The 20,247-nt window shown below is 42.3% G+C and overlaps 1 protein-coding gene across 1 annotated transcript; it reads right to left on the minus strand.

The window, feature by feature from the left end:
- Positions 1-1,149: 1,149 nt before the first annotated feature.
- On the minus strand, positions 1,150-20,196 carry blmh (bleomycin hydrolase). Its single transcript, XM_079566399.1, has 12 exons — positions 19,971-20,196; positions 17,549-17,752; positions 17,235-17,344; positions 16,513-16,654; positions 14,963-15,051; positions 14,797-14,889; positions 8,387-8,542; positions 7,601-7,759; positions 7,445-7,512; positions 6,608-6,725; positions 6,306-6,372; positions 1,150-1,441 (listed from the first exon to the last, which is right to left on the minus strand). Exons 1-12 carry the CDS (start codon positions 19,978-19,980, stop codon positions 1,293-1,295), a joined length of 1,365 nt encoding a protein of 454 aa, XP_079422525.1. The 5' UTR covers positions 19,981-20,196; the 3' UTR covers positions 1,150-1,292.
- Positions 20,197-20,247: the final 51 nt, after the last annotated feature.

Consider the following 20,247-nt stretch of genomic DNA (forward strand, 5'->3'; position numbering starts at 1 on the left):
TGTGGTTGGAGAATGGGTTAAATGCAAAGGCAGGAAAATGGTAAATAAAAGCTCTAATTTTAATGTTTTTTCAAATAAAAAATCTTTATTTTGGTAATGAATAAAACAGACGTGCACAATTCTGCTGTACTGTGTCAAAATGCGCTCTAGTGCAAAAATATTCAAGTGTTTAGGTCTTTAAAGAACTTAATCTAAAAACTTAACGTGTACGAGCAACCTGCACTCTCAATCTTTTCATTACATTTAACACAGGTCATGCCAAGTGCACCATCTAAACCGTTAGTCTTTATACGGAATTCATCTGAGCAAAATGAACAGTGAACTGTCATAACGTTCACTAAAACATAAAATCATGACTTCTACTCACAGTGGAGAGTAACAAAATGTTTTACTCATGTCGCCTAAGTATGAGTACAACTTCAAATTAAAGTAGTACTGTGTGAATAAACGACTCAAAGATGCACCACTTCAGAAAGCTACTACTGAGCAGCCAAAAAACCCGCCTCAACTTTTCCTCTGTGCCTTGAATATAGAGCAAAAAATGTACTGTGCTGATATCCACTGTTGATCGGCTCCTGAATAACACCTTGGCATGACATTATTATCGCATAAAAGTTGAAATAAGGCTGAAGACAACCATACGTCTTGTGTTTTGGGTTGAGGTACGAGGCCCTCTACACCTGCATTTAATTCCAACGTGTGATTCATTGGTTTCGGAGGGGGCTTCCTGCGGCTTCCTGCGGCTTCTTGATAAAGTCCACATTGAGACAAAAATCACACGAGAGCAGCTTTATGTTGGCTAGAAGACAAAAATACTTACACTTTTAAATGTAAGTGACCTGTGCACTGCATGTATGTTGAAATATTAAGGAGCTGCACGGTTACCAAATGTAAGGTTTACTTAAGCCTATGTGGTAAATCAGTCAAAATCTGATATATTTATGGGAGGATGAGGACGTTAACGTCAATCTGGACCGTCTAAAGGTTTTGGAGAATTGAAATAATTCCAACAACATTATGGGCAACAGTTGTAGCCAGGGGTTTCCATAAAGTACTTGAAAAGTTGGTATTGCCTAATTGACCCATTTTACAGTGAGTAACCAGTAAAACACCCGATCTGCAATAATATAACTCACAAAGACAAAGAAGTCTGGTAAAAAAAGAAATCAAAACCTTTATTATTTTATCTAGAAGAGTTTGATTTGAAGGTGAGGGGGAGGGGAGGAGGTGTAGAGATAAAAGCAGCAGAGGAAAAGGCCGGACAGTTGTGGGGCTGAATCCGAATTTTCCCGTTAAGCCAGCGCTCCCATTGGGTCCCAGGCAGGAAGCACCACGGGCTCCTGCTGCATCACTTCCAGGACCTCTGCAGGGAGGAACCTCTTGTCCACCACCACCTCGTACACGAACTCGGAATACCAGTCGTCCGTCATGATCAGGTAGCCTGTGAGGAGAGAGGAGACGAGTGTAGGTCAAGTGTCTAGCCATTTTCTTGTCTCATCGTCCATCCAGTTCTGCGTGTGCCTTCGTGACACAAATGACTTAGGCCGTCAGTTCAAGCGCTCATTATCAGCACTCTCACCCATAACCTTGTATTATTGTTTTAGGCAGCTAAATGATGTGGGAAACATGTGCACTTCCCGACCCAACAACCCACATCAGCCATCACCTCAACACGCCCGCCCTGATAAAAACTAGAACAATGTCTCAATTGCAAGAGGTTGTGTCCAAAATGTGGAGCCGTTTAAATAAGGAGGACGTGCTTGGATAAGTTCAGTTCAGTTCAGTAAACCTTATTTATCCCACATGGGGGAATTCCTTTAGAGCAGAAAACATAAAATATACAAAACAGCCACACAAACCACATGAACTAAGCAAGCAAGTGGAGCTCACACATAGATACAGTCTGTCTGAAACACAGGCAGGTGACAACCTCAAATTAAATTAAGGAGAGTTCAGGAGTCGTATGGCCTCCGGGACAAAAGATTTCATATAGCGGTTCCTCTTACCGCATGGCAAGGCCTAACGACGCCCTGAAGGCAACAATGAGAATTCACCATATAGGACATGCTCTGGTGAAGCAAGAATTGTCTTGGCTTTCCTGGAGATCTGCTGGTCACAGGAAACAGACAGATCCCTCAACTGAACTCCAATGATTTTAGAGCAGGTTTTTACAACTCTAAAGGTGCGTACACACCAAACGTGCGTCCACGCCCCATCTGCCTCTCGTTGGACGCCAAACAACGCCGCTTCACACACGCGACAAACGCCTGTTTGCTGGCGCGTGAAGGTTGGCAAGCGTCATACATGGGAGGCGTGTCTGGCCACCGGTTGTTGAGGGCGCACTCACACACGGCACCTGCCGCTTTGAGCCTTTCTTTGGAGTCATATACAGCCTGAACAGAAGATCTGACTCTCAGTTTATGTCATTCATTGCTGCTTCGGCCACTGGTTAAACAGCTTTATGTTGGCGAACTCTTGGAAGTTTACGCTTTACGTTACAACAAAGCACTTAACACGAACGCACCAAAATCACAAGTGATCTAAATGCACCCGCAGGTTTTATCTGTCCCACTAAAGCCTGTGGCCAAACCGGGTACAGTAGCAGAGAGGGCGGGAGAAGCGCAGCCGCTCCCCGTATAGTCAGCCCGAGACGCGCGTGAAGCGTCCAGGGCGTCGGGGTGAGCGGTCGGGGAGACGAGCGGTATGTGGCCGGGGGTCCGGGGAGCCGCCCGGGAGAGAAGCGGTCGGGGGCCGGGGAGACGAGAGCGAGGCAGCCGCTGCTCTGTTTGATAAATACAGCCTTTTCTCACTGTTTTACGTGACAAATGCACCCGCCCATACAACAGCCGCTTGTATCTGTGCGTGTGCGCATACACGAGCAACCGAGCCGCGCTCCGCCCACCTCCTCCAAGCGGCCAAAGTCCGGAACCGAGTCCGACTCGGGCATGGTTTGTTGCAGGTAACAGGTGACGCCTGAGCCCAGTCAGTATCCCTGATTGGTTAACAAGGCATAAATGAACGCACGTGTGGCTTGGATTACTTGAGTGCATGAAGCAGTGGGCGCGGCCTCCCTGTTCGCTCACCGCGCTGTTCTCCCTGGCTTTCACGCGCGTCCTTCCTCATCCGCTCGCGTTTGCTACGCTCAATACGCGCGGACAGCTTTGCTTGCATTTCGAAGCGCGTTGAAGCGCCTCTACATAGGGTTAACATGGAAGTTGGAGGCGTGGACGCTTTTGGTGTGTACGCACCTTCAGACTATTTTTGTCTGCGAGTGTTTTTGTGTGCTAAAAAGCGCTGCTAAAAAGTTAGAAATTGGGGCCTTAAATGTAATTAAAAGCATTGCATTGGATTTCAAATTTTCAACTAGCATTAAATCTTAATTTCTTAGGAGAAAATCTATCAAAAAGACAAAAATGGGGTCTGAAACATATTTCAACTGCAGTTTTTAGCAAAAATAGTGTACAACTTAGGGGAAAATTGGATATTCAAAAGTAAATTTTGGGAGCCACTTTTGTCCTGTCTTCCCCCTGTTTGATGAAATGGTTGAAATGAAATTACAAGATGCAGATTTTGTGTTTGTGGCATTAAAACACGTACATTTGACTTGACCATAACAATGATGAATAAACAGGATCGTTCATGTTCTGTAATTGACTGGCAGTGACATTTCTTGCCTGGAACATGTGAGGAAAAGGTGGTATCCAAGTGGTATCCAAGCTTGTATAAATTATTCATATCAGCCATGTAACTCCTTTGAGTTCTTCTCACCACCCTCATTGTTTGACGATATCAAAGACGTCAGAATAACCACAAAAACATGCCACACTTCAAAACATCGTGTCTGAGACGGCTGTGTGCGTGTTTCAAAAATGCAAATCTTAAACGCTCGCCGCGGTGTCTGACTCCGATTGCAGGGGAACATTTCCTGGAAGCGTGTTGGGTGGCACAGAGAGTGTTGGGCGTCACTATTTGTTTTGAGGGAGAGGCAGATTCTGTTCAACATACATAACATGGAAAATAAAGAAAAAAATAAATTATTCTACATTTGAAGATTGGGTTTTGCTTTCTAGATTTGCACTTGCACAAAAAAGGCACATGTCAATAAAGGAAACAACCACCCTTTAGTCGTTTTCACTTGTCTCTTGCCATGGGTGCCATACAAGAAGCCCTCAGTGGTATTACCCACAACCCACTGGGTCCGATCGATTCACAGGAATAGAAAACGTTTACCCAAAAACTGTGGTAAGGGTTAACATTCAGATTCAGAAAGAAAATTCTTCTCGGACAAAGTGTAAAGAACTACATTGAAATCAGAGCCATAACAGTGTGATTGATGGCTCAAAGATGGAGAAAACAGAAAGTTACACCTCTCAGGAGAGCCCCTTAAGGGACGAGGAGGAAATAAAAGCTCTGAAAACGATGTGAGGCCTTAGATAAATACAATCCTGAATTAAGAGAACCTCCACTGACCCTTCCAGTGATTTGAAACTATGAATCAAATAAAGACTAAATAAAAGTAACTTAGGACTAGTGTAAAGACTGGTATGCAAGTCAAATGCTGTGGACAGTTGCTCAAATTGATCTGTCGTTTTCTCCATTTCACCATTACCTAAATCTAAAAAAGTTTCTCGACTGGAGTTTACAACCTATAGGCCAGTATCACGCCTCATTTGAAAGCTAAGATCTATACAAATGATGGGTCTTTGTCCTTGCATTGTTGCCGTGTTGTTTTCTTCATTTCATGTTCATGTTTCTTTTTGTCCCAAGAAGCTTTTATATCTGGGTTATCCCGAACAGGAGAAAATGTGCTTGCTTAAGGTGGGGGTTAAATGGTTAACAAAACAAAAAAAAGGAATATGGTGCAATTGACAATGATTAAATTGATTAATCCTGACATTTCTGCAGCATTTCTTTCCCAATGTACGCGTTGTCATTTTAAACCCGAAGTCCGTCATCGTCCCCGTGTGTAAAAACCCTCTCCTCTCTCCCGCGGTGTTTTCCCTACCGCCTCTGCTTGTGTGTCTTTTCCCCTCCAGCTTTTGTCAAACAAACAAAGCGGCCGGATTCCCAGGGGAGATCCACGTCTTCAAAAACGTTTTGTTCTCTCAAACTTTATTAATTTGGCCGCCGACAGACTGCCCTGATGTTTATGCAACGGAATATGTGTGAAAGAAATTCGACTTGACAAAAGAGGTCTGCAGATGTTTTCCCAAAAGCCAGGAGAGCCTTGACGTTTCAAAGCGGGGGAATATTTTAAATTCTACGTGTGAAAATGAAAGTGTTAAGAAAGGTTTGAAGTTCGGTATATAAAAATTCAACCTCTTTGCCATTCCTTTCCCCATACTTAAAAAGTTGTCATTCGTCAAATCTGATAAAATTCAATAACAGCATTTGTGTATTGCAGAAAACCTGCCTTAAATGACGTTATAGTGGTAGCGAAACCACCGGACTTCGGTTATCACAGCCAAGTTGTGGCGAACAAAACTCCCCAGCCACCGAGAGGTCTAATGAACAAAGTCACTGTGGTTTCTCCAGTGGTTTGAGGTTGACTCATTTTATAACATTAACTTTATGCAACTTCCCCCCCAAAGGCTCTGAGCTAAGGAAAACAAAAACACAAAGTGAGTATTACTACCAGGACACAGCCAATTATAAGTTTATAAAGCAGCCACACGGGGAAGCCTTTAGTCCGATACTGCTTATAGTTCAGTGAAAACAAAACTGGTGAGGATGGTTTCATGACAAGGCAGAGAGGAAAAAGGAAAAAATGTGGGAAAGACCGAGCGTGAGATGTATCGAACTGTTGTTGTCGGAGGATTTCATGTTCCTACTCTCCTGTGGTAATGAGCTCTGGGACATAACCGGAATGTGGCTGTCTAAGAGCACTTGCTGTTAAGAGCTTGGAGTAGAGCTGCTGCTGCTCCTCCACATCGAGAGGCGTCTGTTTCGGATGCCTCCCTGATAATGTTAAGGGCATATCCCACGAGGGGATTTCCTAAGGAAGCTGAAGATGGATGTCTGGGCGTCTGTGGTTAGAATGCTGCGACCCAGCCCCAGATAAAGCGGGTGCACTGATGTGTGAATCAATAGGAGCTTGATCGAGAACATGCTGAAGGCTTTTTTTTCCACAGGACGTTTCCAAGAGAGGAAACTCACATACTTTCACTTGAAAGGTGAGGGAATTCTGTATAGGTTTAATATATCCAGGGTATAAACAAATACATTTGTGTTTATATTCATGTGGAAATATGTCAGCTGTTGTGACTTGGAAAACAGCTTTGTGTATTAATATTTTGAAATGTTACCTTTGTTTCCGCGGTCGTCTCCCCACGAGTTTTCCACCCTCCACTTCTCGTAGCCCTCTTTCCCCTCCTGAGGGACAGAAAGCGCATGTATATGACCAGGTGGGCAATAGGACAAGCGGAATCACCAGTCAAAAACGTGTCGGGACAGCTGGGCTTGTTTACATGAATGAAATTGACAGCACTGTGAGAAACTGCAGCCCATTAAAGTGGCATAAACAGTGTGCAATGTTTGATGCAATACTAGCCCGTGTTTGCACGCGCTTTGGGGACAGTGACGCACCTGTGCCGTGGCGAGTGCGTACCTTGTCTGTGACGGCGGTCAGGATCATGGCGTGGGTCATGAGCGAGTCTCCAAAAATCAGTCGCTCCGCCTTCGAGAGGTTCTTCACAGAGACGCCAAATACAAGCTCATGATTAAACCTGGGAACACACAAGAAGAACACATTCAAGTTTAATCAAAAGATACTAATGAGCTTAGTTTTGTGTGGGGATTTCAACTAGATTTCAATATTACCTAGATTTTTTTTTCCTGTACATAAACATGTGTTTTCTAGAAAACCCCTCTACCTTTGGCACAATAAAGTCTACCAATGCAAAGAAATCGAGCCTGGGACATTTTTTCATGACTGAGGATGTGATTCTCGCACCAGGCGGTGTTGCCTGTACAATCTGTGGTTCTATTTTACACTACTGCGGTAATGACACTGGACAATGAACATAACTTCATAACTTTTCTTGCACATTTCAATGAGAATAACCAGAGCTCAGAGCGCTGCAGAGATGATGAGCTTCGGCACAGATGGTGCCAGACGTTCACAGTGAACAGGTTCAGGAGATAAATTTAGCCTGGCGCCAGTAACTCGGACATAACTAATGAACCTTTCAAAAGAAGGTTTGACCAAAGATCATTTTGTTTAATGTTGATCATTGCTACAATGATCTGATTTTCAAATGGAATTGTAACTGCCATTCTTTGGTGAATTTCTTAGTAGAAGAACTGTGTGAGGTTTTTGCGTTTTTGTAAACCTACTGTTTAGTCTTTGTGAAACACAAATTTGTAAACCTTTCAGACAATTCATTTTGCGACAGAACAGTTGGTTTTCTTACACAAACTTTACACTGCTTTAGTTTATACTCACACATTCATATCATTTATTCCCAGCTTCCCATGAAAATGTTTTCCGACGTCACAACCGAACCACACGGCCTAGAAAGCGTGGGACAGTCAAAACATTGGGTAAGTTCAGATTTACGATACTGGCAGACGCGAACAGCGTTTTATGTCGAGCCCCTACCTCTCCGTCTTTGATAGAATCTGCTGCCGCCTTTTTGAGCAGCTGGATGGGCTGATTGTTGTAAAGAGTGCTACGGCCTGAGACCATGTTCCCGAGAAACTCCACGCTGTACAGCTTCCCGTAAGGATTCTGCGGCCGCGGGTCATTCACAAGGCAGATCTGATGACAGAGACATGGAACAATAACAATGTGAAGAAAAAAGACGGGAAAATACGATACGGTGAAAATCCAGCTTCCTGATATTGATAGATTTTTTGGGAATCAACCAAACCGAGCAGAGACTTGCCTTACAGTAAATTGAGCACTTAATGAAAATCATAAATTGGAGTGGCAATAAAGTACTACCTTGTGCTGCTTATACGAGTGCCTTGGTTTATAATCTTTCACTCTAGGAAGGACTTTGGTGTATGATTTTTGTTTTCTAACTCTGCTGGCATCCTCAATCAAAAGTAGCCTGTAAATATTACTTACAAACTGATACTCTTATCGATATTGGGTATCGTTCATCCCTATTTATAAGACAATCCATGTTATTTTTCTGTTTAAATAGGCTCTATCTGGCATGAATTAGCCAAACTGATCCAAAATCAAGTGCATAGATGACAAAAACAAAAGACAGTGTAAAGCTCTACTAGAACCTCATTGTGACACATGTAGTTTCAAGTTTATACTACTGCGCTAGCCAATATTGCAAAAACAATGCTATTACAGAGTAAAAACCTTAATCAGGGGGGGCTATGGTTTATTCACTCCCGGGAACAGCCCTGTGTTATGAGTGACCCCCACCTTGTCCTGAATGTTGTAAAGGGGTTTGACATGCTCCTTGTAAAAGTCCTGCGGCGTGAGGGGTCCCATTCGGTGGAAGTTCTTGTCTTTGTCGCGGTACTCCCAGCAGATGGTCTCCGGGGGGCTGCCTAGACAAACACTGGCCACTCTGAACACCTAAGAAAAAATAAATAAACATAAACCTCAATAATCCGTGCATAACTCATCTATTTTATCAGACACAAAAGACGATATGCTTCAACTTTCCCCTTCCTCCTGCCTGCTCTGCCTCTCGTCAGATCGAGAGTTCAGATCCAGTTCTCGTGGGTTAATCGGGGTTGTTTGGATCATAGTCTTTCAATTCAGCCCCTTCTAACCCCCGGATACAGCTTTCCCAGGAATTCACCCCTTCTTACTCCCTGCAGCACATGCTTTTGCTATCAAATATGATTAGAGAGCTGGGAAATTAACATGCACTGTTGGCCATTGTTGAAGGAAAATAAAAGTGTTTCAGGACAGTGATTTATTCAGAGCTATAAAATGTAGCGCAAGCGAACATCGGACCATTAGGAATCAATCACAATGTCGACCAAGAGGGTTAAAAAGGGTAAAGATTCCAGTTACTTTCATTAGCTTGCGGCTAGTAATGCAGTAAAATCCATGAGGAATCGGAGCAGTGCCTTCAACGTTCCTTGTATCCCAACTTTGCGTATTTTTTGTTTATTGCATGATGTATGTGGTGCTGTAACTTGAGCAAAGCAAACATAAGTGGCCACTCAAATAAATCATTTTCATCAGAGTGGCAGACAAAATAGACATTTGAGAAGAGACAACAAAGGCATCAGTACAATCCCTGTTGTTTAGGCTGGATCAGGGTTAGTATATACCGCTACGTCCATCTCTCCGTCTGCTTCTTCTAGGTTTTATGCCCCTTTGGCAGCGGGACAAGACAGACACCTCCTTCACCCTCAACCAGTGCCTTTTGACACGCTCAAACTGCAAAACAAACTTAGGCATTCCTGCTCACGTTCATCACGTCGTGCACAACATTTCTCTTACAATTACGGGATTGCCACAGTGAAATCCGAAAGCAGTTGTTTAGGTCTCTTGCACTTTTAAACTTGGCTAAACCTGCTTATACAGCTGCTGTAAAACACAACGTCAGCAAAAGTGATCAGAACAAGGTGCTAATTTTCAGCCGAACCTCCCGCTCTGTGCCCGGTGCCCACACATGCAGGCATAAACACATCAGTGACATCAGAGGAGGGCCAATATTGAAACACCTGCCTCTGCGATGACGGACTGAAGGATGCGGTGGTAAGCGCTGACGACAGGAAGACACGAGATCAAAAAAATTAACCATCTGGGCCAGGGCGGGAATTAAACATGTTTTCATTTTGTTCAAAGTGCGATTTTTTTCAGTTAACTAAACCAAACTACAACATACAGTGCGAGGACAATGTCTGTGAACCCTTTGGAATTCCTCACATTTCAAAAGCGTATTGATTTAAACCTTTTGTGCACTTGTTCCAACACTAATCGATTTTCATACGAGCACACGCGGTTACGTACAGAATTCAAGTCCCCCCAAACGTTAACAATTAAGTGAAATTAAGAATACCATTTACTGTGCTTTGAAACTTTCAATGTTCCCGTTTTCAAAATCTCTTTGAGCCAGGATATAATTATTTCAGTCGAGACCTGGCCTGCCCCCGTCTCTAATCTGGACAATGTATAACTTTTGTCTAGAAGCCGGACAAGTGAGTGTAAGCAAATGACCGCATGCAAAACAGTTTGGATAAAAATGATCTGGGTTTTGATTAAACTTGCGTGTTTTGTAAACAAGCAACACATGTGGCCGTTGTACAATTGAGGTAATTTTAGCCTGACAGGTCAAAACTGCCAAGGCTATTGCCGCAGACCCCTAAAATTGAGACATACACAGGAAGCCACCCACATCGTCCACAACAAGTCAGGAATGAAGTGAACGCTGAAGTAAAGGGCCCTCCTATATATAGTATATAATTTGAAAATGTTTCTTTGAACATTTAGCCTCAAGACTACAGGTCTAGAAATCGGTACAAAGTCTAACTTTATAAGTATTAATAGCCTAGTTATGGTAGTTTATTTGGTCCAGTTACAGCTTGAGGATCGCATCTGGGAGTCAAAAATATCCCCCTCATTTCCATCCATGTAAAGAGAGGCACAAAGACGTGGAGAAAACCCAGATATACCAGGAGGAAGCACGCTTTGAAACTAATCCCCGCTCCCTTGATAAATCACCATATGGGCACTGTCACAGGAAGAAAGATGGAGGACGGGCAGATACTGCAGGTGCTGGTTTCAAAACGCCTTGAAGATGAATGGTGACGGACTCGGATCAGCGTAAGTCAGGGTTAGTTATGGGCACAGACTAGAGTTCTCACGCAAATGCAGAGCTGAAACTAAAACAGTAAGGTGAGAATATTCATTTGATTCTGCGACGACTCTTGAAAGGCATTTTGTTTGATCCACAGTTTACATTTCAAATTTAACCTCTTAAAGTGATAGTCTGTAAGTTTGCAAAGTGAGGAGGGATATAGTGACGTTCCAAATCAAATTCCTCCCGTCTTTAACTGGAAAGTCCTTCTTTGTTTGGAACAATTTTTTTAAAAGGAAATGATCAAGCTCCCTCCCGATTGGACAGGACAGGCTGGTTCACAGGAAAAGCTCGTCTCATTGGTCGACGCAGGAGGATGCTAGACTGATTAGTTGCTGAGATCCGGGAATGAAGGACTTAACAAAATTTCTTTATAATAATACACAGTATATTTACATCAACATGCACAAGACCAGGTGGTCGATTGAGCACATTTTATACAATTTGTTTAATATTTAGACTGCCAGACTGTCACTTTAACCGAGTGCAGCTTTAAATGCAGTTCGGCTTTACTCCAATCTAAAAGCTTCTTGACCGAAGACGTTTCTCGCCACGTGTATTTCACATTTTGGAAGTGTTTTTTGTCATGTTTTCGTTGATTTTATGTCGCGTATTTGTCGCTTTTTGTTGATTTTTTTTTGCGCTTTTTTTGTTGCATTTCTGTCACGTTTTTTATTGCTTATTTATTGTGTTATTTTTTCTTTTCTAGCATTTTTTGTTGCTCTTTAGCTGTGTTTTTTGTCACTTTTTAGTTGTGTTTTTTGTCACTTGTTTTGTTGCTATTTTGTTGCTTTTTTCCAAAAAGATTTCAGATCTGGGTAAAGCCAAACTGAAAATGTGCTTGGTTAAAGTCGGGGTTAAGAACTTAAAAAGTAGTTCATATTCGGGAACTCTCCACTTTCACCTTAATACATTTTCTGAGCCATGTAACTGGACTTGCGTGTTCGGCTTTTGGCACTCTCCCCCCCTATAAAATCAAATTCGTATCCACCTGTCCCAAATATCTAAAAACTGTCCATCCATAAAATCCAGCCTAAGTGAAAGCAGAGTTGACCCGGTTGTCTGTCAGAGCTGTGAGTTTGGGGGTGAGAGTGATGAGAAACAGCATTTCTGAGAAGGAAGCGTGCACAGCATCCGCTTCCCAACGCCAAACCAGGGCTGACACGACGCTTTGATGGGGAAAAACACGTGTGCACGCATAGATGCAAACATATGGCTGTGAGGAAATGCCACTTTCCTTGTTTAAAGGCTAACCACAAGAGCAAACACCAGTGCAACACGCAAAAGGAGAAAACATAAATGCTAATCCAATGCCTTTTCAGCTATAGCAAATCTTTGTTTAATTGTAGCAGTTTCCATTTTGTGCATGTCGGCTTCATCTACCGTTGCTTCATTTAAAAGTGACTTAAAATTAAAGCTGAGAGATCGTTTTAAAACATGAAAAGTGTTTATTTCCACATACATATTTTGATGTATTAATCCCTTATATTGCATTATTAATTCTCTTCCCACACACTTTTGTGGCCATAGCTGCCCTGCTCCTGACTGAAATGGGGCAGACCACCACCCAACTTTAATATACAGTCAAAGATTGGTATTTGGGCAACCTTAGTCAGTATGCGCAGAAAAAACATTCATTATCTATATATTATTATTCGCTGCACCACCTTTAATTGTGGAGTCAAAGGCTTGAGGGCAAATTCTTGACAACAATCCCCGTAAAAGCTCCGTAATTTGACTTTAAACTTTTCCTCCGGTCGTTCTTGTGCCATGAGCAAATCCCACATCAGCAGTGGCCGTGACAGCGCGGCGTTTCGTAAAACAAACCACTTCCAGGTGCACAAACAAACACGGGACAGTTTGCCGCCCACCACCGCCCCAACCCCTCTACCCCTCTCTCCCGTCTGTCCCGGGCTCTGTTACACAACCCGAGACTGGGAGCTGGAGGAGGTGGTGACGGCCAGTGAGCATCCACGGGAGGAGGAAGGTGTGGCGAGGTGAGGGACGCGGTTTAAACATGCCGCCAGTGTACGCACAGTATCAGAATAACAAAAGCGGAGATCGATGGGGCTGATCGGACAGACTTAGTCGTCAAAGCGTTTTATGAGTTTAGAAAAATATGGAGCACAAAAAAGTGACAAAAATGGCCCAGTAAAACCTCTATGAATAGGATACAGTGTTTTGTAGAGCGGCATGCTTAAATAAAAAATATGTACCGTATTTTCCGGACTATAATAATAACAATAATAATAATGCATTAGTCTTATATGGCGCTTTTCCAGATGCTCAAAGTCGCTTTTGGGCTCTAGGCTTGTGTACCGGTATCTGCTACTACTGTACAGTTGTACAATGACAAATAAATCACTTACTTACTTACTGTACCACTGAAAAAAAGGGCAAAGTTTGGTGTGAGTGAGAAACTTGTGAGGGACTAGTGAAAAGCAGGTTACTCTTGCTACAAAAATAGCTAATCGCGGTCTAAAAGCTCGATGGCCACAGCTAGAGGAAGGAGTTTGCAAATGAGAGCTTGAACATGATGCCGGGAGAGGCTTGTAAACGGTGCAGTTATGCCTCCATGCCCAGGTAGTTGCCAAGCCTGGTGCGACTTATACTCCGGAGCAACTCATAGTCCGGAATATACGGTCATTGCTATTTTGTCCTCAAGTCGATCAACCCAGTCCCATACACGACGTAGGCAAAGGATATTGTACCCAAGCAATCGTAGTCTTTGCAATTTTCTGCCACTCAGAAAGCGATTTTTATTCAGTGTGCTTCCATGTGATCTCAATGGGTCGCATCAGAAAGGGCATCTGGCAAAATGGAAACCGCTTCAAGTCAAGGTACGGCCTCAACATTCGGTCCACACATGGCCTCAAAGTCAAACACTGCTTCTCTGCAGAAACAGTACCGTGTTAACAGTTCCAACTTTAGTCAGTAAAAACCCAACGCGTCATATGTTTGGAGCCCGTTTCTGTAAACAAGATCACTATCAGTCTACGAAACCAGTGAAGTACGCACGGGATATCGTGTGTTCTAATACGAAAAAAATATAGCCCAGAGATGACCTCACAGAAGTAACAACTGAAATATAACCATGATTAAACCTGAAATTGCTTATTATAAAATGCCAAACTCCATTTGCAGTGTTCTATTATCTGTCTTTCTTGTTTTCTGGGCTGAGCACATGAGTTTTGTTGTTATGAATGTGAATGTCCTTATTAAAATGGCTGCTTGCGTTTCTGAAGAAGTACATTGTTACTGTATCACTACTTTCTTAATCTGTTAAAGTATAAAGATGTAACAAAAAAAATCAACACCTCCTTAATTTATACGTTTCCTCTCGTTGTTTAACTCATGAATGAAGCTTTGCTCACTGTAGAGATAAATAAGCTAACAGGCTCAGCTGCAAGTATACTTTTCTGGCTGTGATTTTAAAATCCACCTTGGTCAAACAAGCACAGTGTACTGTAATACCTGGCGATGTTGAGGCACTGTATGAAAGCTTATTTGACAGCTCCCTCTTCTGGTTAAACAATGTAGCAGACCAAACCAAGGAGGAAGTTACAGTTTACGGTTGCGCAGCTGAACAATATTTGAGAGGTATTATCTCACACAGAAGCGAGAGGATTATTGATTTAAATTCTACAGTGTGAAACAAACGTGGAGTGACTAGTTTAGCTAAAGCAAGATATTATGACCTTGCTGCCTCAAACTACAATGTAGTAAAAGAGCTGTTATGCTTAAAGGAAGGATTACACAATAAAACTGTCTTTTTCTTAAATTTCTTCAGTTAATTTTGTTGTATGTAAGGTGCTATACACAAGTTTGCTGCATTATTACTGTTATTACCATTATTATTACAACTTTGACTTAGCATCTAGCAAAAGTAGAGCAGTGTGTGTGTTTTGTGTGCTTCTTAAATGTCTCTGCACTTTGCCCCTCCCAAAATACTCAGTAGGAAATCATGGATCACCTTCCTCTATAAACATTGAGTGTGATGTTCATGTCCCACCTCCTCGATCATGGTGTCCATGGCATCATCGAGTTCTGCTTTAGAGGCGTCGCTGGCGACCATGTTCCTGAGCCTTAGGCAATACTCTCTCAGCTGGAAAAGCAACACAATGTTACGCCACTCACTTCTCCTGAAATAAGCATTGGTCTTATAAGTCGCTACACACCTTATGATTTAAAATGTCGTTCATTCTACGGGACGCTTCCGAGCTGTGGGACTCTGGGAAGCATTTCTTTGGAATGACGCCGTACTTTTCTGAACAGAAGAAAAATGCTTCAGAGTCAAAGTAGACAACATGATCCATTACAATATAACTCAAATCAATGCATAAACATAAAGGACAGGCTATCACCATCTGCTTTTTACACTGCATCCTAACCATTTACCTGTTGCTTTTATAAAGAACGATCTGTGCCATTCACTCCTTAATGAAACAGGCATAGTTTGTAATTAGTTTATTTCTGTAAGATTTTGATTATGTAGTCCACAAAATTATCTTTAAAGTTTTAGGCCAAACCCTGGTGAAGCAAACCCTGGTGCTTCTGTTGACAAAATATGTCACGCGTGTGCAGCTGATGAACACAAATTGACTCTGGTGTGCATCAACCAAATGAGAAACAAACCAAGAACCAACATGAGAGAATTCACTGAAAAAAATCAATGTTATAAAATGCCGTAGGAGGCATAAAAACATATGAGCATCTAACAGGAGCGAGTTGGTCAAAGTTACACCACAAACGAGTGGATGAAGTGCAGACTAAATCCTTTTTTTTCTCACATCAACAGTTTAAATCTGCCAACACAACGCAGATGTCATAAAGTGTGGGTGCTGATCGATATCAATTCAATATCGCTGCGTTAAACTTAATATATGATCTATCAAAGTCGGCAGTAATAAAGCAGTACAATAAAGGTCCACTTCTGTGTTTCCATCAAACGCTGACATACTTTACATTACCTTTTGGCTAATGCTGTTACTGCGCCCTGTGAAAGTGATCTATATCAGTGGTTCCCAAACTTTTTGGAGCCGCGTACCCCCTGAAGCTTTGGGTGACGAGTCGCGTATCCCCTACTCTGACGCGATTGACAACACTGGGAATATCACATGTAATATTATGTTAATTCCCTCCATTATTACAATGAACTCAAGCAGATTTTCCACGTTGTATATTTTTTTGCTTGTCTGGGTGATATTATCATATTATTTTGAAAACAAGGCTGTTAGCGTGAATGGGTAAAGCTGAATGTTTTGCTTTGTCCCAGTGGACCAGGACTCTGCTGCTTTTGTCACTCATTCTGAACATCAGACTCAGGTTTGGACTCTGGCCCCGCCCCCTCTGCGTCTCCCGAAGTCACCATCAGTCTGACGGCGCACAGGCTCCTCTGTTTTGGAGTGGACACATTTAGGTTCAGAACAAGCTGATCTACGTTTTATTACACTACGAATGATAACACTCTTTCACCTGTATAAGCGCTTTTCCGTGCGGCGGGTTTAAACGGGTTAATATCGATATCAGATTGGGATTTTTTGTTTTCTCCAAAATTTCTTTGCGTACACAAACGACGTACCACAGTTTGGGAACCCCTGATCTATATGAAAGACTGATGCGGATTAACCAAGTGAGTTGAGTCTGGCAGACCAACAAGATGTGAACAAATGAGTGTCCACCGTTGTAACTTCACCACTCTGCAGTATTTACGTAAAGAGGAACTGACCGATGAGGTTAACCAGCATGTCCCACTGCCCTCCGTCGTTGGTGGGGTTAGAAAGCAGAAACTGAACCAGGCGCCCGTCAACTGGCTCCTTCCTCTGAGCGGTCTCTACACAGGCGTGAAGGAAGTAATAACAGCGTTCGATCTGAGGGTGAACACAGGCAAGAGGAACAAGAATCTTTGTTACGCAGCATTTTCAACATCACTTTATTTCATTCGGGCTTTCAGTGGCATATCTATGACTATTTATTAGATTACAGGAAATGGTCATGTGACTGAAACCTCCGGCTAATCTGGAATGACGGTGTGGTTTTAACTACAGCACTGGCATTTGCAATAAATGTTACATGCTTTTGTTCAATGCCATAATTGTTGCAATAGGTGTGATATGTTTCACAATGTGCATGTACTGAATGTAAAATACTTATTTCACTTTGAATTGAAATGGTAAAAATTGGGTTTTTACAAGGGAAGGCATGTTTGGCAATGTCAGAGTGACGTAATTCTGGAAAGGTGGTGAACTCAACAAACAAAAAAGGGCTTAAGTTGGACAATGGCTGCGTTTGAAGAGAGTGCAACATAATGACAAACGGCACATGGCATCACACTCCTGCAAAACAACATGTTCAAATACGCCATCCACCGCTTACCACCAAAGTGATGGAAAGGTGTTTTTTGCATATCATTGCACAATTCAAAAGCAGATGTAGCAATTGAAGTCTTACCTTGTCCCAGAAAAAAAGGTAGGACTGACTAAACTCAAACTCCTCTATGTTGAACTTCTTCATGAAGGGAAGTCGCATGACGTTGAGGCACGAAAAGATCCAGCATCTCCCTTGAGTAGGAAAACAGAAGCATTGTTTAAGTATGACTTTATTTTAATCACATAACTCCTTGTAAACATTTAAGATTGTACTTGTTTTACTGTATTTACTATCATTGCATATTGTTCCATCTACACAGTGTTCCTTTGCCATAAACCTCACATATTAAATCTCTTTTTCTATAACACATTACATAAATCCTTTGTAAAGCATACCTGAGTTTTTCTGGTTGGTGACAGGCTTGCCCTCTGTGGGGATAGAGTGTTGGAAGATGTGCACTGTGTCCTGAACGGTCTGTCGGTGCAGACAAACCTCCAGCGGGTCAATACACGTGGACACGTTCTGGGCCAAAAGGTACCGCGGCTCGGACCTCAGCCGCTTCTGAAAGAGGGACACCTTCTCCTGGCTCAGACCTGTACCTGCAGCAGCCAGATAAACAGATCATGTAAAAATGAAAAAACAATACACAAAATAACAGTTTCTAAACTTTTGACCAGTACTGTAAATAATATAGGGATTTGATAATAATTCAAATTCAAATTGCAAATTGCATTGTCATTAATTATTGGGATATTCAAGACATGTTTTGACCAATGTACTGAAATAACAATTAAATGTTAAGTCTAGTGCAGATATGAACTCCAAAAAGGAATTTCCGCTGGGATGGGAATGTCCTAATTCCCATGTGTCCTGTGCGCACTGGGCTCAGACAGTTCCCACTTAGAGCCTGATCCATAGGCACTCTCACAGTTATACGACATCGTTATAATGGCCGGAAAACCCCACGATCAATATTCATAAACGGAGCGTAAAACATCCTTTATCGAACACTGACTGACATAATGCTTGTTCCACGATCAACAATAAACAAATACATGATACAGTGGAAACTAAACATCCAGAAGGTATGGACATAGCCATTTGTGACCACAGAAAACCACAAGATCAGGTAGTGGCAGGTCTGTACAATGTATTGCTAATTGGACTTAAAGCTTATTTAATAATGTATACTTCCATAACGAAATACACAGAAAATCAAACAAACTTGGAACTGGCGCTGAGCCCCAGACCAGTAGGACTAGCAGTTTAGTGTTTGGTGACGGTTTTAGTCCGAGCTCTAATTAAGCAATGGTTAAGCTTTCGTTAAGTACAGTTCAGTTTTGTAAATATTGCACACGATACATCACTATCATTGCAGGAATCAATTGTCTGAATTGGCTCCAAATAAAGAATCCACTGGAAAACCCAGGGAGTCCAGCTAGTCCGAGCAAAACAGGAGTCGTGTGATGAACACTGCGATGAAATCAAACTGGCACTGGTGTGGTGTGTGTGCGACTCCGTCAAATAATAAAGCCATGCAATTAAACATTGAGAGGGACATTGCCTAGTCATGCATGCTGCCTGGAGTTGACCCTTCTCTCTCAGCTGCATTCTGTTATTTTCCACGAACACAAAGCAACTCTGCACAGAGGGTCACTGTCAAAACTCATCAAGTGTAAAGCTCAGTTTTGAGCAGTTGAGGAGCTCAAGCAGGCACAGGAGGGCAATAAAGTTACGTAGAAGGTTCAGAAAGTATACAGACCTCTTTAATATATATATTTATATATATATTTAATTTGCAAGTTAGTATAAAACTTGACAAAGTTAGTGTCAGGCTTTAGTTTCGATTACATAAGAATGAAAAGTCATCCTTCCTGAACAGTAGCAGTTTTGATAAATCAGGTGACCTTGTAATACAAGCTGGCAAGATTCAACTTCCCTCTGTGGTTTGAAACAAGTACCAAGAGCTTTTGGTATTTCAAGGGAGAGGATCTGAATGCAAAAGGGCCGCATTTAAATCAAAGGCAAGCGTTAGATTGAGGAAAGATGTAGTTTTCAATAGCAAAATAGGGCAAAGTTCAAGCAGTGACTGACTTGCATAATTCCTAATTTCCCGGTTATACAACGTGTCATTGTGCAGCCAACATCAAAACTATTGTTTGTACCATTAAGACATCAATGAATGATGAGTGGAAAAAAATACACTATTAAAATTAACCACAAAATGTCAAAGAAATTGAATTTTCAGAAATCGTTTTCTGTCAATTGGCTGGCGTGAAAATCGTGAAAACTGAGATTGAGACACGTGGATAGTTCAAATCAAACTTGTCACATATTGTACATTCCGTGCTTTCGCTTCTACAAAACACCACGGTGTGATAAATTCAAGCAAATAATACAAAGTTGGTTTGTTTTTTGTTATTTGGTGTTGCCGAAACCAATGCCACAGTGCACCGCTGCCACTTTAAAGAGTTTGACAGATGCAGGTATTTGCAACTCCAGTCTACACTTGCTAGCTGCCGATGCTAACACATTTCATTCACATCATCAACAGCAACGATGTTGAAAAAAACAAGTGCAACGGATTTGTCTTCAGCCGGTGTGTTTTAGCTTATTGTAATGTAACAACATATAATAGCTGACCGCTGTAAAATAATGCCAACACTATGATAGTCTCGTATGCTAACTCATTCAGTGTTAGCTTAGCCTGTTAGCTTCCACAGCTGTCATCGGGAGCTGTCAAATACAAAACGCGATCCGGTTTCAGGCTCGATCAGAGACCATGACAGAAACGACACAAAGTGGTACATATCTCACCCATTTCCATGATTCCGGGTGCTTGGGGAGTGGTTTCTCTGTTCCTGAAAAGTCACCGGCTCTTTGTTTATCTCTCACAGACAGCAGTCCGTGTGAGAGCGGGGGGTGCGCTTGTTTATGCACTCAGGGCGCGTCTTTGACGTGGCGGGGCGGGGTAAAGAAGTGCCTTGCCCGTTCAGTGAACACTGCTCCAGACCTGGCAACCCCGTGGGGCAACCCTGCTGTGAAAAGTGGCAGAGGAGCATAGGCCCAACTTATTCCATCTCTGTGCATACTC

Source organism: Gobius niger (assembly GCF_951799975.1).
Source record: "Gobius niger genome assembly, chromosome: 1".
In the NCBI taxonomy this organism is placed as follows: Eukaryota; Metazoa; Chordata; class Actinopteri; order Gobiiformes; family Gobiidae; genus Gobius; species Gobius niger.